The sequence below is a fragment of the Ictidomys tridecemlineatus genome, chromosome 4 (genome assembly GCF_052094955.1).
Source record: "Ictidomys tridecemlineatus isolate mIctTri1 chromosome 4, mIctTri1.hap1, whole genome shotgun sequence".
Classification (NCBI taxonomy): domain Eukaryota; kingdom Metazoa; phylum Chordata; class Mammalia; order Rodentia; family Sciuridae; genus Ictidomys; species Ictidomys tridecemlineatus.
Genome location: NC_135480.1, coordinates 92,299,128 through 92,317,114, shown reverse-complemented (window position 1 = coordinate 92,317,114; position 17,987 = coordinate 92,299,128). Strand labels below are relative to the sequence as shown.

General features: G+C 32.8%; 1 protein-coding gene across 9 annotated transcripts in view; it reads right to left on the bottom strand.

The window, feature by feature from the left end:
- The window catches only part of Atm (ATM serine/threonine kinase), a 164,775-nt gene that overhangs the window by 122,820 nt on the left and 23,968 nt on the right, over nt 1-17,987 (bottom strand). For 8 of the 9 annotated variants that reach the window (XR_013437870.1, XR_013437871.1, XM_078046956.1 and 5 more), the window contains exons 6-16: nt 17,141-17,306; nt 15,016-15,254; nt 12,663-12,826; nt 10,818-10,987; nt 9,326-9,697; nt 8,108-8,302; nt 7,005-7,100; nt 5,777-6,002; nt 3,939-4,064; nt 3,029-3,154; nt 2,108-2,197 (exon numbers count right to left, since the gene is read on the bottom strand). Coding sequence is in view for 7 of the 9 variants with exons in the window: in XM_078046956.1 (XP_077903082.1) it covers nt 2,108-2,197; nt 3,029-3,154; nt 3,939-4,064; nt 5,777-6,002; nt 7,005-7,100; nt 8,108-8,302; nt 9,326-9,697; nt 10,818-10,987; nt 12,663-12,826; nt 15,016-15,254; nt 17,141-17,306 (1,970 nt within the window). In the remaining 2 variants the exon portion in view is untranslated. The remainder of the gene's footprint in view (nt 1-2,107; nt 2,198-3,028; nt 3,155-3,938; nt 4,065-5,776; nt 6,003-7,004; nt 7,101-8,107; nt 8,303-9,325; nt 9,698-10,817; nt 10,988-12,662; nt 12,827-15,015; nt 15,255-17,140; nt 17,307-17,987) is intronic. The other variant, XM_078046952.1, reaches the window with a different exon arrangement.

Below are 17,987 nucleotides of genomic sequence, written 5' to 3'. Positions count from 1 at the left end.
ACAACTATCTTATATTAGACAAAGATGCCAAAAACATGCACTGGAGAAAAGATAGCATCAACAATTGGTGCTGGGAAAACTGGAAATCCATATGCAACAAAATGAAATTGAATCCCTATCTCTCACCATGCACAAAAGTTAACTCAAAATGGATCAAGGATCTAGGAATTAAACCAGAGACCCTAATCTTCAACATGTGGGATTAGGACCCAACTTCCTTAATAAGACTCTGAAACTGCAAAAATTAAAACCAAAAATCAATAAATGGGATGGATTCAAACTAAAGTTTCTTCTCACCAAAAGAAATAATCTGTGAGGTGAACAGAGAGCCTACTTACAGAGAGCAAATTTTTACCCCTCACACATCAGATAGAGCACTAATCTCTGGAGTATATAAAGAACTCAAAAAGCTAAGCACTGAAAAAAACAAATAACTCAATCAACAAATGGGCTAAGGACCTGAACAGAAACTTCTCAGAAGAGGACATACAATCAATCAACAAATATATGAAAAAATGCTCATCATGTCTAGCAATCAGAGAAATGCAAATCAAAACTACTCTCAGATACCATCTCACTCCAGTCAGAATGGCAGCCATTATGAAGACAAACAATAACAAGTATTGGGGAGGATGTGTGGAAAAGGTACACTCATACAATGCTGGTGGGACTGCAAATTGGGTCAGCCAATATGGAAAGCAGTATAGAGATTCCTTGGAAATCTGGGAATGAAACCACCTGACATAGCTATCCCTCTCCTTGGACTATACCAAAGGACTTAAAAACAGCATACTACAGGGACACAGGCATATCAATGTTTATAGTAGCACAACTTACAAGAGCTAAACTGTGGAGCCAATCTAGATGCCCTTCAGTAGATGAATGGATAAAAAAAAATGTGGCATATATACACAAGGGACTTTTACTCATCAATAAAAGAGAACAAATCATGGCATTTGCACGTAAATGGAAGGCATTGGAAAAGTTAGCCAATCCCAAAAAAACAAATGCTGAATGTTTTGTTTGACATAAGAAGGCTGATTCATAGTGGGGTAAGGAGGGGGAGCATGGGAAGAATAGAGGAACTCTAGATAGGGCAGAGCAGAGGGAGGGAAAGAGAGGGGACAGGAAGTTAGCAAGGATGGTGGAATGTGATAGACATCATTATCCAAAGTACATGTATGAAGACATGAATTGGTGTCAACATACTTTATATAACCAGAGATACAAAAAATTGTGCTGTATATGTGTAATAAGCATTGTAATGCATTCTACTGTCATTTATTTTATTTTTTTAAAATCAATTTAAAAAAATAAAAAATAGGACTGGGGATGTGGCTCAATGGTTGAGTGCCCCTTACTTCAATCCCCAGTACCAAAAAATTAAATAAAATCCAGCTCATGTATAGTCGTGTGGAGTGCACCTGAAACATCTATAGTTCTACCTACTCAGAAGGCTGAGGAAGATAGCTTGAGCTCAGGAATTTGAGGTAAGCCTGGGCAACATACAGAGATCCTATCTCAAAAAACAAAAAGTAAAATTCACATTACTTTTGAACAAGCAAGTCCCTAACTAGAATTTCTCCTATATCCTTTAAATGAATATTTTTCCACTTAATAGATATTCAAGTATCTATGATGTGCAGAGGCATTGTTTCAGTCAATAGAGAAGACACAGTGTAAGTATAAGCCCATTTGTACAGAAGAAGAAAAATATCACAATAAAAACATGTTGCTGGTTTGGCAATGTTTTTGTCAGTTTTTTAAGGATGACAGAATTATTTTGAATTTTGTTGTACTGTCACACAGAAATGGTTATGAGCCTGGATGATTAGTCCCCAGTCTATTTTTTATAGGGAAACTAAAACCCAGGAACTATCCTATGTATTGATATTAAGAGGCAATTTGGTTCTCCCCAAGCCAAATAACATTAATTTATTAAAGTTATAACTTATATAACATTTACATTCATAAATATATTTATATTTATATATTTACATTTATAAAAATGTAAGTTGTTATACCTTGTGAAATGTATCCCTGTTTAATATTTCAATTACAAAAGTCATCTTAGAAATGAAATATGCTTATAACAAAGTATACTTACTAAACTTTTACAAATTTCTGCAATGTCATTCATCAGCTTTGATGTTAACAATCGTAGGAAAAAAACTGATACAATCTTACTTGGATTCTGCTATAATTGAGACAAACCACAAAGAATAAAAATTATTCTTGGCAATAATATTTTCTTTATTGTAAATAAAATTTAGGTAAAGAGCTCATTATTAGCTCAACATACAAGTTGTTTCAAAAATATTAACCTCTTAGAGTAATAATAACTATCAAATTTCTTTCATTGGTTTAAACAACATTAAAGTATCACCTATTGATTCCAAACCTAAGTGACAATTATAGGCCAGAATTTATTTTTTCACTTTTCTCCTTCCCTATTTATATCAAAATGCTCAATAATACATCACAAAACCCATAACGTTATGTTGATAATACTGACTTACGCTCATCTATTAGCTCTCAAAGATGTTTCCAATCATTATCAACACTCTGGCCTGGCTCAACTACTCCACAAGCCTGCTCCAAATCAAAACAACAATTATATAGTAACATTCTCTATCAAATTTATGTAAGATTATCTGGGTAAAAGAAAGTAATGTTTGCACTGGAGTTAATTTATCTCATTAACTCAAGTACATTGTTATGCACATTACATACTTGTGGGCAAATTGTTATTAAATGAATGAAAATATGTTAGCAACAAAAAATTCATCTATGTAGTAATATATACAAGTGGCAAGACAATCTCAGCAACTTTCCTGAAATAATGAAATTAGTTTCATTAGAAACTCAGGTTAAATATTTATTTATTTCTCTGTATATTTCCTTTCTTTAGCATTCCATTTAATTTTAAATCAGTTTATAAACTTATGAATGGACCAAAAAACCACACCAGCAGCACCAAGAAACCTATCCCATGAACAGAATATACTACCAAGTATGAATGGCTTACCTTGGTACAGTTACACAAGCAACTTATACAAAGATGTATCATATTTCTCAATGTACCAATTCTAGATTCTTCACTTGTCTTATTTTTAAACAGAGAGATACTTTCTCCTGCACACTGCATTAGAGACTATTAAGAACAGTAAAAGAAAAAAATACAAATTCCAGTTAAAATTATACTTTAGTATTACTTTTCAAAGTTTCACTTAAGGGCCAAAAATTAAATGTTTTCAGTTGCTGCACATGGTCATACAATAAAATTATAAATTACGAACAACCAAAATGTTGACAAATATCATATCCTTTTCTCACTGCAAATTGTACCACAGAGTGGTACAGAGACCAAACAAAAGCTTAGAGCCTAGTTGATTAATACCTTTAATCAAGGATTCTTTGGGATATATCATTACAGGGAAAACTTTTAAAAGCATATATAAAAATAAATTTTAATGTGAGATTATTTAATTTACTATATTTATAGTGGCTTATAAAATTTTCAAATCTTAAGGAAGGACAGTATCATTGCTTTTCAGACTGCATAAATGAAAGAAATACAGGTGAGTATCTCTTATTCAAAATGCTTGGGATAAGAAGGGTTTCATAGTTCAAATTTTTTAAGGTTTTCTAGTATTTCCATATATGTAATAAAACATCTGAAGATGAGATCTAAGTCTAAACATAAAATTCATCTATTTCATAGACCATACACATGACCTAAAGGTAATCTTGTACAAGTATGTGTATGTGCCTATTTCAGGTGTGGAATTCTCTATTTGTTATGTTAGCACTCCAAAATCTTCAGGTGTTGAAGCAATTCAGATTACGGATGCTCAATCTGTACAAAATTTTACTGTATGTAACAATTTTATCAAGAAATTCAAATTTATCTAAAACTTTAGCATAAATTTTCCTACCTTGGCTTTCTGGAATAATTCTGATTTATGTGCTTCCTCTTCAGATACTATACCAGTATAACAATAGCAGCCAAGAACACCCACCAAAAGACTTGAACACCGGACTAGTATTTCTGAATTTGTAATCTTAAAATAAACCAGAAAAACATTTTTTAAAAATGGATTTCATAAATAATTCTGAATATTCTGGAATTACTTTGTGAGAGCCAAGTTTTGTGTACATATGAAGGAACAAAATTTCAGCTGAGTTACAGGTGAAATGTTCTGAACATCTTTAGAAATACCTGGAAGATCACTACAGAGTTATGATAATCAGGATTATCAACAAAAATGGCTTAAGTATCTCCTAGTGTTAAGGAGGATATCTCTCCTTAAAGTGGCAGAAATTAGATTTATACAAAGAGATAGTAAAAAGACAGTTTAAACTTCTGAAGAACCACAACCTTATTCTGCCTTTTAGATACCACAAACTAGTGGAATATATTTTTGCTGGTAGATACATTTAGACAGTTTTATAAAATAACATAAGAGTGCATAGGCTGCACAGAAAAATACAATTTTCAGATTTTTTTGTTCCAAAATTGTAGGAAATGGCATTCTAGGGGAAAACATACAAAACTAAAATTACTTTGTAATGAAAGTGAATACAATGATATAGAAGAAAGTCAGTAATTAAAGATAAATAAGACAGGGGAAACAGGCACACTGTCCTTGTTGGTTCTTCAGGTCATAATCTTAAAATAAACCTGACTACTGAATTCACTCCTTTGAGTAGCTCACAGGTTTTACTTTACTCAACAATTTTTTTTTAATCATTTTCACTTAACAAGGCATTGCAGAAGACAGAAACACAAATAAAAATATATATACCCTTTATGAAATTATGGTATAGTTTAAGAGAAATCTGTGTATAAAACATATATAAATATCCTTGGTATAAAGAAGATAGTAAGTGCCATTTAAAAACTGAAATATCAAGAAATATGAAAATTTTTTATGCCTTAGTTTTTTGTTAAAAAAAAAAAAGGCTTTAGTAAGGATTTGAACATGTGGGTTATTTAGAAATTCATTTCAAGTTGAAACAAAAGGGAATTTTGACAAGAGACCAAACAGTACACATGAAGTTGAGGGCTGTTTTTTTGTTTTGTTTTTTTTTGTTTTGTTTGATGTTGGGGATTGAACCCAGGGCCTTGGCTTGCAAGGCAAGCAGTCTACCAAATGAGCTATGTCCCTAGCCAGAGATTCTTTTAAGTAAAAAGGAAATCTGAAAAATTCCTAAATGAACTTTAAAAACTGGTCAATTGCCAGTCCACTTATTACCATTCTTAATCATTCCTTACACTTCCAATGGCACCAAAATCTAACAGATTTGTTTAAATTGTGTCTTTTGTGGGGCTGGGGATGTAGTTCAGTGATAAAGTGCTTGCTAGTATATACAAGGCCCTGTGTTTACCTCAGCACCACAAAAACCACAACAAAGAACAAACAATAAATAAGGTTGCCTTCTGTTAATGTAATGTCACTCTCCTTTCCATTGAGAGGTTTGTTTCATCATGTAATTCTTCTGCTCCAGCCTTTCATATTACCCATTAACCTAACCAAAAAAATTGTTTCATGTCTACCAGAATTCCTGGTACAAGAGATGTACTCAAAATTATTTTTCAGTTTTCCATTTTTCATATTGTTTTCCCTAAACGTTGCCATGTCTTGACATTTTGCTTTTAAAACCAAACCTATCACCACCTTTAGTGCCTTTTTCTACTCATATTTTTCCTCATTAATAGTCTACAAAAGTTTAATTAATATACAGGCTTTAGTTCTTTTTCTAAAAGTCTCACCTCAGATGAGTAACTATTAAGAAGCCTTTCTGATAACCCCAGAAGATATCGATCCAATGATTCCTTGAGGTTTTGATGAACAGAAAAGCCAATACTGGATTGATACTTTTCTACAGCACATTCCTCCACAACAGTTAAAAAATCCATCTTATCAAAAGTTGTTTGAAGAAACAGTTGTTCTACTTCTGAGAATGAAGGCTCTTCTTTACATTTCCGGTGTTGCTCACTTCAAGAGAATGAGATCTTTATAACCAAATTACCTAATACTTTCTCTCTATAAATTATCAATGCTTTTCATATTAAAATATTAACATAAGCCTGGTGTGGTGGGACATGCCTCAGTTGACTAGGATGGCAAGTTTGAGGCCAGCTTAGGCAACTGAGGGAGACTGTCTCAAAGTTAAAAAAAAAAAAAAAATTAAAGGAGCAGAGTATGTATCTCAGTGACAAAGCATTTGCCAAACGTTCATTAAGACCCTGAGTTAAATTCCTCAGTACTATGTCTGTGGAAGAGGAAAATGGGGGATAGTGGCATGGACAAAGACATGAACCCAGCATCTATATCACTTAAAGATCACTTAACAAATTAAAGGTTAAGCGTTTAAATGGTTTTCCTTTTTGGTCTTTGATACCTACATATTAAATTATTCGGTAGCAAATTTTACTAACAGGTAGACAAAAGAAATCCAAGTTATAATTTCAATGGCCAATTAAAAAAATATTAAAAAGAAAAACAGCATTTTTTTCAATTTTAATATCTCCAAATTATAGGATTTTTAAAATCTTATACTCTTTTGAAATATTAGGAGTCTTCATGCCAGTGAGTTATTTTCAATTGCAATGACAACAGTCAATCAAATAAAAACAAGTTTTTGTTTATTTTTCTTTTCAATTGCTTTTAGTTTTTAAAGCTAACATTTTATGTGACATAAAAAAAATGGGTCACACCTAAGAACTCAGTTCATATAAATTTTATGTTCCTGATTTCCCAACACAATTCAATTTTTTTCAATGACACTTGTCATGTTACACTATACAGCATTAGAAAACAATTAATTGATCTGAAGCTATAGAACATAGATTATAATTACTAAATTACAAAAACATTTTGCCTAATAGCTGTGGTTTTTTTTTACTTGATGAATTTAGTCATAATTAATAAGATGAAGTCACTACCCCACTATAATTATTATTTTTGTAGTTAAAAATAATTCTACAGATAACATACCATTCTGGTGCACTTTGAAACAAATTCATTACAGCTTTACAATTTTTCATTGTAAGACTCACAAGAATTTTCTCCAGGATGAGATGAGGAAAATTACTAACAAGAAAAATGAAAAGTTTTTATATTAAAAGACCAAAAAACATTTTAAAAAATTCTTTAACATCCATGTTTAGCTATCAATTTTTATTTCTAACATTTGGATCCTAAATTAAAACTGTTTTCTTCTGTAGTGAATCTTTTAATATCTGAAAGGAGAATTTAAAGAGGATACACATTATGTTACCATTGCTTCCCAAACTGCTTGGAAGCAGAATCGTATCTAATTTTTAAAGATCATTTCTAAAGTAAACAAAAGGTTATAAAATAAAATCAAAACATTAGGATCTAGAGGTCTGCATTCCAGTCATTAAGTTCAAATCAACATGTGTAAAGGTTAAGTCAACAAGCTGCTCTATTCCCCCATACTAAGACTTAAGTCCTATTTTGTCTTTCTCTTGTTTCTTCTTTCCTTTAATTTAACAAACTTCACCCAGAATATACTCTCATGATGACGGATTAAGGACCCACATTAAGTCAGAAAGTGGACCTATTTACAGAAGATCACAAAGAAACATAAATACACAAAAAAATACATGTGGTGAGAAAGGGTAGTTAACAGGTACTAATTTAAAGGAGAAAGAATTTCTGGCATATTAGGGTGAATTCAGATAATGATAATGTGCTGTATAATTTTTTTACATTTTGAATGTGTTCATTATAAAGAAATGATAACTATTTGGAGTAGATATGCATTCCCTGATCTGAACAATATACATTGCACCCAGATATCAAAACATGTACAATTTAAATATATCAGTTAAAATTATTAAAAAGAATTATGTATATATTCCCCATATTCTCACAGTGAGATGACCTTTACAGAAATGATCCAGGCACAAAGTCACAGAACACAGTAAAAACAAAGAGAATGTATAATATTTAAGCCAAATACTGGGAAATTTTGCATTATCATAAAATAAATCCACCTGGGATCAAATAAGTAAAGTCAACCTTATAAAACAAAATGAAGAAAAAACAAACCGTATGTGAGAAGCCAAAATTACCTCTGAAGAATTGGGGGCAATTCTGTATTGTCTTCTAAGTCATCTTCTAACTGATAAAATAACAGCCACCTCATTATTGATTCCTTTAAAGTAAAACTTCTATTTACATCATATATATTTTGTTCTGTTCCCTTTTTTACTGTTTCTGGAACTATGCTGTTGGTCAGTGCCAAAGTCAAACAGCATACTGAAGGACTACAAAGAAGCAAAGACAACTGTTAAAAGTAACCTCCGTGAGGGGCAGACAGCTTGTCTATCTCATTTACAACTGTGCCTGCAATACTCAGGACAGTGCCAGGCACATGGCAATCATGTACATTCAGTTAAAAAAAGTGGGATAAAAAGTCTAGGAACATTTGAGGAGAGTCTTGATAAAAAGGCTCTCTAAGGAAATGGTAAAAAATTATACTAAGTGAAATAAATCAGACTCAGAAAATCAAGAGTTGAATGTTTTCTCTCATATATGGAAGTAGAGCAAAAAAAGGGAAAGAAGGCAGTGGAGGAGCGGATTCAATATCATAAAGATAAAGAAAGATCAGTGGAGTAGAAGGAAGAGAACAAGAAGAAGGGAGGGAGGGAGGAAGAAATATGAAATGAATTTAACAAAATCCTGATATATATATATATATATAGATATAAATGTAGATATAGATATTATATATATCTATATATATATAAATGTACCAAAGGGAATGTCACCTTTTTGTACATGTAGAAAGTACCAATCAAAACAAAATAAATAAAGGAGTGAAAGGAATATCAGTAGAGTTAAGGAGGGGAAAAGGAGGAAGGGAGAAAGGGGAAAGTGGGGCGGGGGGGGGGAATGGGGATTAAAATCAAATCTCTTGCATGTATGATTTTGTCAAAATGAGCCCCCAAACTATGTATAATTATAATGCTCTAAAAAGAAAAACTCTCTATAGTAACAGTATGCAGTACTACAAAAAATATGGTTCATGAATACTGAATAAATAACTGTAAACTACAATAAAAGCAATGTAATCTCTATAATTCTTTAAAGAATCTCTTTAAAATTAGCCTTAGTAACTCTTCACATCAGAAAAACTATATTCACAATTATAAATTAAGTCTTCCTGGCCAAACAACAAAAGCATCTTTAAAAAGAATACAAATGTTTAAGTAAAATAATAAACTATTTATATGATCAAGGATGTGTGTGTGTGTTTGTAAAACCGATGAAGTGCATATTAAACTTACCCAGAAGGTTTGCAGGCTGATCCAGTAAATAACTTCCAGAATTCTCTGTCAACCTCAACTAAATTACCTTGAATAATGGCTCCAAGTAGGCCAAAGTTTTCAGTCTGCATTTGTTCAGTACTGATACCCCGAAGTGTAATAGACCAAATTTTAATCCAGAGCTTCACTAAATCTGATTTTTGAGAGCTTTCTAGGTTTGATTTCTTGCCTTGACACAATGCAACTTCGATAAGGCATCGTAAAACATATGGTGTGCGTTCCCCATGTCGCTGTTGAGGCAGAAGCTGGTATAGTATCATTAGTAATGGAGATATCTCACAATTAGGTAAACTTGCAGGGTACTTTGATATTAACTGAGTTGTGATCTGTAGCCTAAAAGAAAAATGTTAAAAGACTAAGAAAGGGGGAAAAAAGTAATCTGAAAATATTTCAATCCTATTAGCAAGCTAAAAGAAAATACATAAGTATACTAACATGATATCCTTCTAATATCTTAATTAAAGCATCACCTTCAAAATTTCTATTCTGTTCCCAAAATAAAATCGCTGTTAGGACTGGGGCTGTGGCTCAGTGGTAGAGCGCTTGCCTAGTCCATAAGAAGCCCTCAATGGGTTCAATCCTCCGCACCACATAAAAATAAATAAAGTTATAAAAAATAAAATGGCTGTTAATATTTAGTAGGTCCTACTTCCTAAAATGGTAGGAAGACTGACAACTTAATAGCTAATAGTTAGCATATAGTAGGTACTTAATAAAAAAACTCTTGACTGGAAAGGCAGATTAAAGAACTGAAATAAGTACCTTCAACTATAAAATAGCACAAACTTAAGCAACACGTATATCAAAATAATATACCTTTTTCTCACAACTCAATTGTATTTAAACATTCCATCAAAACAGTTAAAATCGAAGGAACATTGCTCACAAGTCTAACTATAATCTTAAGTTTATAAATGTCCTAGGGCATGTTATTTAACACTTCTGGATATTCTGTGACTCCACAGAATTCCACAATTATTTAAATATCTGCAAATGCAATATGAGAATAAAGATGATAGAGAAAGAAAAATAATTGATTTATATGACATAAGCTCAAAATTATTATGATTTCTGAAGAGTATTTTTAATTCCATCCTAATCTAATTCTATAGGAAGGTGGTATGCATACCAAAGTCTTTCCCTGTTAAGATGTACAACTCAGTGAATTCCTTAAGGCAGAAAACAATTGATTGCCTATCATTCCAGTACCCCACTTCTTAGAACTTGCTGTCTATAAGTTTAAGAAAGGTGGTTCTGCCCCTGGCCCCAGGAGATAAGCCATTAATGATTAACCTCAACCTGTCATGGCAACCACATTTCCCATTGCTAATAATTGGTTTGGGAGTAGACAAATAACTTAGTTCTGACCAATAAGATAAAATGATTTTGTTGGAGGTTTTTGGAGAAAAAATGAGACTGAAATGGTACTGAATGAGAAAAAGATGATATTTACCAAGGCACAAGATCAAAATCATTTTGTGATTTCTGAAGATAATCTTTTATTACTTCCCAGCCTAGTTCTATTTTCCTTCTTTTGCAAGGTGTACTGTAATCTCTAGATTCTCTTTGTGAAGTAGTGTAAGACTGAGAAATCTCCAAGGATCTGGTATCTTCATTAAAAACCTATAAAATAAAAATAAACCTACATTTTCCACTGCTATTATTTTTAATATTTCATTTGGGAAAAAAATTCTTTTCAAACAAAAATACAGGGAACTAAAAGCAAGAATAATTAAATTATGGGAATATATAAAAATGATAACAGTAAGAAATAAACATTTTGCACAACAGTAATGACATTTTTAGAAAATGTAATATCTTAGTTATTAGGTATTTCTGGATACATTTACTACAAGCATCAAGAAATCAAGCATGAAATCATAAAGTAAAGCAAAAACTTATTTTCAAAGGAATTATAAACTTACCATTAATAAAATATTTGACAGAGTGAAATAAAAACGTCACATGTTAACCAAATCTCTAGGAAAAAAGTTTTGCTAATGAAATATTAGGTCACCAACTAATGAATGCATACACAAAACAGTATTCCCAATACAATTAAATATTATTCAGGCATGAAAAGGAATGAAGTACTGATTCATGGTATGAAATGCTAAAGGAGGGAAGCCAGACACAAAAGATCACATATCACACACGATTCATTTTCTACGGAATGCCCAAAACAGGCAAAGCACAGACACTGGAAGTAGATTATGGTTGGTTCCCAGAGGCTAAGATAAATTAAGGAGTGGAGGGCTGGGGTTGTGGCTCAGCGGTAGAGCACTTCCTAGCACGTGTGAGGCCCTGGGTTGGATCCTCAGCACCACATAATAAATAAATAAATATATTAAAAAACAACAACAACAAGAATTGGAACTAAATGCTAACAGGTATGAGGTTTCTTTTTGGGGGGTGATGAAAATACTCTGGAACAAATAGTGGTCATGACTTTGTAACACTAAAATTACTAATGACCACTGAAACAGACACATTAAAACTGACCTTTATGCTAACTGAATTCTAATTTAACAACAAACAAAAAATTGGGAATAGGGCCACGTTATTTCCTATAGATAATCTTTTAAAAATGGAAGCCAGGTGTGGTGGCGCATGCCTGTAATACCAGTAGCTCAGGAGGCTGAGGCAGGTGGATGGCAAGTTCAAATCCAGTTTCAGCAAAAGCAATGCACTAAGCAACTCAGAGAGACCCTGTCTCTAAATAAAATACAAAATAGGGCTGGGGATGTGGCCCAGTGGTCAAATGCCCCCAAGTTTAATCCCCAGTACCCTTTAAAAAAAGGGAAATTCTATTATTAGTTTTAATGGTTTTATTAAACCCATATGTGCAAGAGTTATCTTTTAACTTAGAAGAGTAATTCCAAAAATGTATACATACATTACATACACATTCATACATTTCATACATGAAATAAAGATGTGTCCAACTAAATCTAAATGTACTTATACATTTACATATGTACACTGAATATACACTTATGTTACATAAATATTACATATACATATATGTACATTTTGAAAGAAATGATTATATGTACAGAGTAATTTTATAGGCTTTTTATGATAGCACAGAGTTTAAAAAAAAACATCAAAGGACTGGGGCTGGGACTCAGCAGTAGAGTGCTCGTCTAGCATGTGCAAGGCACTGGGTTCAATCCTCAGCACCACATAAAAATAAATAGAATAAAGGTTTGTGTCCAACTAAAACTAAACTAAAAGAAAAGAAAAATCAAAAGAAAAATAAACAGGAAATTTCAAAATATGACAAGATTTACTATACCTGGTGACAAACATCTGCCATTAATTCAATCAAATTTTCCTTGACAGCAATATTACGAGATCCGGAAGAATATTTTCCTCTACTTCCTATTTGATTTATTTCATTCACTAGAAGTTCATATAAGTTATATAAAATACTTCGCCATTTTATTGATTCATAAGCACCTATAATAAAAACATTAAAATGTAATTTACATACTCTATTTGCACTGCCATCCCCCACAAAATTATACACTGTTAAGTTTCATCAAACATTAGAAGACAACTGGTCCAATCTTCTATTCAGTACTAATACCTCCTCTGACAATATCCTTGACATGTTGTTCTACTTCCTAACAGCATACATTCTACCCTCAGTCAACGGTATTGAAGTTTCTTCCATTTTCTGATCCACCTTTTAAAATTTATTCTCCCCCCATCCCAAAGCCAAATACAACTAATGTTTCCTCTTTTACATAAAGATCTTATGTGTTTCTTTTTTCCTAAAACATTACCAGTTTCTTCAACTAATATACAAATGACATGTTATCCCTTTGGGGTGGTTATTCTCAACATCTCAGTCATGTTTTCCAAGAAACACGTAAACTTATGTCTCTCTTACAGTAGTGATGATGGAGTCAACAGGGTCTAGTAAATGTAATATTCCAACTGTGTTCTGACCAATATGAGGAACAAAAGGGCTATTATTTCCCACAAATAAGAAATCATAAAATTTATCAATGTAGTCTGAAACTACATTAGCATTTATAGCAGCCTCATTACCCTACCAATTTACAAATCACCCTAAAAAATGCAGTTAACTAATATCGTAAACATATACTAACATTTCCTAATAAGCCTGATCATCATACTGGTGACAGCTAGGTAAGAGAGACAAAACTTGGGCTGAGGTTGTGACTCAGTGGTGGAGCACTCACCTCGCACACCCAAGACCCTGGGTTCAATCCTCAGCACCACATAAAAATAAATAAGTGAAATAAAGATATTGTGTCCAACTACAACTAAAAAATAAATATTAAAAGAAGAGGTAAAACTATGAAAAAATCACCATTCTTTTAACTTCAGGTGGTTTCATATTCTAAACATATATCTAAATACATATACTAGAAAAGCCCATGAAATGCATACAGCTAGTCTAACAAAGAGTGGCTATAATAATTTCCCTCCTTTGGGGGCTATTAATACCCAATGTGACATGCCACCTTAATAAAGTCATATACTGGCCATGATGAATTAATCCAAAGGCTACTATAAACCCAAAGGCAGGGGCTGGGGATGTGGCTCAAGCGGTAGCGCGCTCGCCTAGCATGCGTGCGGCCTGGCTTCGATCCTCAGCACCACATATTAACAAAGATGTTGTGTCCGCCGAGAACTAAAAAATAAATATTAAAAATTCTCTCTCTCTCCTCTCTCACTCACTCTTAAAAAAAAAAAAACAAAAAACAAACAAAAAAAAAAACCCAAAGGCAATCACAGATGGGACATAAGTGAGCTCACTCAGCTCCAGTTCCACCAGATGAAATTCTGATCTACTGAAGAGAATCACACCATCTGAGCAATACTCTCTTGTTAGAAGATAAATGCAAAAGAAACCAGGGAGGACAGTGATGCATTTCTAACTCATTACTGTGAAAGTAGTATGTACATAACTTCCTTGGAAAATGAATAATTTGACTGGCTGCTTTCACTGTTTTTCCTCTAATAAAAGCAATACATGGGCTGGGGATGTGGCTCAAGCGGTAGTGCGTGGCATGCGTGCGGCCCGGGGTTCGATCCTCAGCACCACATACAAAGAAAGATGATGTGTCTGTCGATAACTAAAAGCAATACGTGAGCCGGGTGTGGTGGTGCACACCTGCATTTCCAGCAACTGAGGAGGCAGAGGCAGGAAGATCTCAAGATCAAGGCCAGACTGGGAAACTTAAACCCTATCTTAAAATAAAAAAGAAAGATGGGGATGTAGCTCAGTGGTAAAGCACCCCTGGTTCAATCCTAGGTGCCACAAAAAAAGCAATATATGAGTAAGATCCTGCTTTCTCTAAATTCTGTGCTACCTCTTAGTACCTAAGTACTATTGTATAATCAGCTCCTAAGACAAAATAGGAAAGGTCTTATATTTGTTTGTATTCCTCATAATATCCAACATTGTATTGAACAAATGGAAAGGCATGATATAAGTTGTTACTACTGATTCAAATTCTAAAAATGTATCTGACATTCTAAAGGTTAATCACATTATCAAGCAGAGAAATCCAGAGGAAGATCAAATCCTCCTACAGAATACTGATGTCATACTTAAGCCTCTATGTTTTAATGAGGAATTAAATTCAAAACAGTAAAAATTGCCTTTATACCTTTTTCCTGGGTTTTGGCTCCTTTTGGATGATGGATATAAATTTGCAGTTGAAATAATTCAATAATTACTTCTTTTAAGGAATCATTAGATCTATGTTGAGTCCAAACATAAAGTAAGGTAGGCAGAATTTCATCTCCTAATTCACATACTTGAATTCGGAAGTTGACAGCCAAGGATTTGAGAAAGATAATAAGGGCTGCTAAGATATGACCAAGACCTGCAGAACTCTTTTCTTGTCTGTGTCAGAAAACAAAAAAAATCAACTTGGTAAAATGGGGGAACAAACTACATATACTAAAAATAGTTATAAAGCTTCAAGTTAAAAAAAATCTAATTTTCAAACAATAGTTTTAGATGCAAAACTGATGAGAAAGCCAGGCACAGTGGTATGTACCTGTAGTTCCAGCTACTTGGGAAGCTGAGGTTAAAATATCAGTTGAGTCTACAAGTTTAAGACCAATATAACAAAACTCCATTAAAAAAAAAAATCACAACAGCATTACACAATACAATAACAAAAACTGGTTCTTATTCAGTGCTAAATGATCACTTCTGTTAGATCTCTCTGCTGCTGAAACTGCCTAAAATATACAAAGTGATCTGTAATAGTTACCACTTATAAAACATTTCACATTATAAACTGGATAATACCATACAAATGTATATTAAAACTTCCAAAATATATGTTTACTTTATTCTCAATATACTACATCTATCGTCAAAATGGAAAAGATAAAATTATTTGGAGGATATTTAACTTTCCTAGATTCATTATTCTAACAGGACAGATATCCCACTTAATATGATTTAATGTTCCACATACTGAGTTAAATTCAGTGAGTGTTCGCTCTGAGTCTTCAGGAATCTACTGATTTTGTTACAATGGGTCAATGCATTATTTGAAAGATAGTGTTTTACCTTCCCACCAACAAAGCATGAAAGTTTTCTTTTCTCAAAACCTCTGCCATAATTTTTTAATACTTTTGCATGTTTAAAAACAGTTATTTTGCTGGGCGCGGTAGAGCACACCTTCAATCCCAGCAGCTCGGGAGACTGAGTCAGGAGCATCGGGAGTTCAAAGCAAGCCTCAGTAATAGGGAGGCCCTATGCAACTCAGTGAGACTTTGTCTCTAAACAAAATACAAAACTGGGCTGCGGATGTGGCTCAGTGGTTGAGTGCCCCAGAGTTCAATCCCCCATATCCAAAAAAATAATAAAATAAAAATAGGTCTTCTAAAGGAGATGAAATGATATCTTGCAGTGGTTTTGACTTGCATTTTCCCAACAGCTGATGAGGCTGAGCATCTCTCATTAATATGCTGGCCCCTGAATTTCTTCTTTTGAGAAGTATTCAATTCAAGACCTTTGCCCAGTTTTTTGTATTTTTGTTGAGTTTTTAAGGTCTTTTTATATTCTAGATATTAATCCTTTGTCAAATGAAAAGTTTGCAAAAAAAAAAAAAAAAGTTTTTCCTTTCTATTATGAGAGTAGGAAAGATGGTAGAATGAGATGGACATCATTACCCTAAGTACATGTATAACTGTACGATATACAACCAGACAATTGAAACGTTGCTTTCCATTTCTGTACAATGAATTGAAATGCATTTTGCTGTCATATACAATTAAGTTAAATAGATAAAAAATAACTAATTTTTTTTAAAAAAAGTTTTCCCTTTCTATAGGTTGTCTGTTGATTGTTGGGCAGAGTCTTCTTAGTTAACATAGCCCGCTTTTGTCTATTTCTGCTTTTGGGATCTACTCAAAAAATTGTAAAACTGTTTGCTTTACCAATGTTTCCTTTATGTTTCCCTTTGATCCACTCTGAGTTTATTTTTGAACAGGTAAAACATGAATCTAGTTTCTTACATGTACCGAAATATCACACAGTAACCTAAGAATACGTGTGAGTAAAAAAAAATTTAATGTATAAGGAAATGGAAATGTTATCTACCCAGATTTGATCATTATATACTGCATATATGTATTAAATTATCACATTATACTCCACAAATTTATAGAATCAAAATAATCATTTTTAAAAGGCAGTAGTTTTATTAACTATATTTAACATAAGACACACACACAAATTTAAAAAGCCAACACAAAAAGAAATTAAATTACCTTGCATACTGAACAGCCTTGGAGAAAGAATCTAAAAATTTAGAATTTAATCCATCAGTTTGTGAACAGCATCCTTTGGTAACAGCATGAATTATTCTAGCCACTAAAACTCTATTAATTTCTTGGGAAGGTTTGAGGTACAGCCTGAAGTACACAGAGAATAATTCTAAAACAAAAACAAAACACATTATTTATTTATACTCACACACATACACACACACACACATATATGAATGATACTACCATTATTATTTTTATTTTTCAATACTGAGGATCAAACCTAGGGGTGCTTTATCACTGTGCTACACATCTCTAGTCCTTTTTATTTTTTTATTGAGGGAGTCTCACTAAGTTGTTGAGGTTAGACTCAAACTGGAGATTCTCCCGCCTCACCTTCCTGAGTCACTGGGATTACAAGTACAGCACCACACCTGGAACCGATTATTTCCAAAAAAAAAAAATCAAAGCAAATATGTTAAATGTCACAATTCAGTAGAAATATCTCATAATCTAACATAAGGAAAACAATTAAAACTTGTTCTAATTTATATTCAACAGTCTAAAAGTACTCAATATTTAGTGTAAAAGCACTAGTTTAAGAGACAGACTTCAAATAAGTTACCTAACTTCTCTAAGCCCATGTTCCTTGATCTACGCATAAAGCACATTTGACAAAGTACACACTCCACAGCTTTGGTTTTATATTAATGCTATTTGATTAATAATATATGCAAATAATTCATGAACTATTAAGGTTTAGATTTTAATCTATTTATAACCTATTAAACATGGCATTTTCATGGATGCTGACAAATGACATGAGATTCTTTTTGGAAGGAGGAGAATT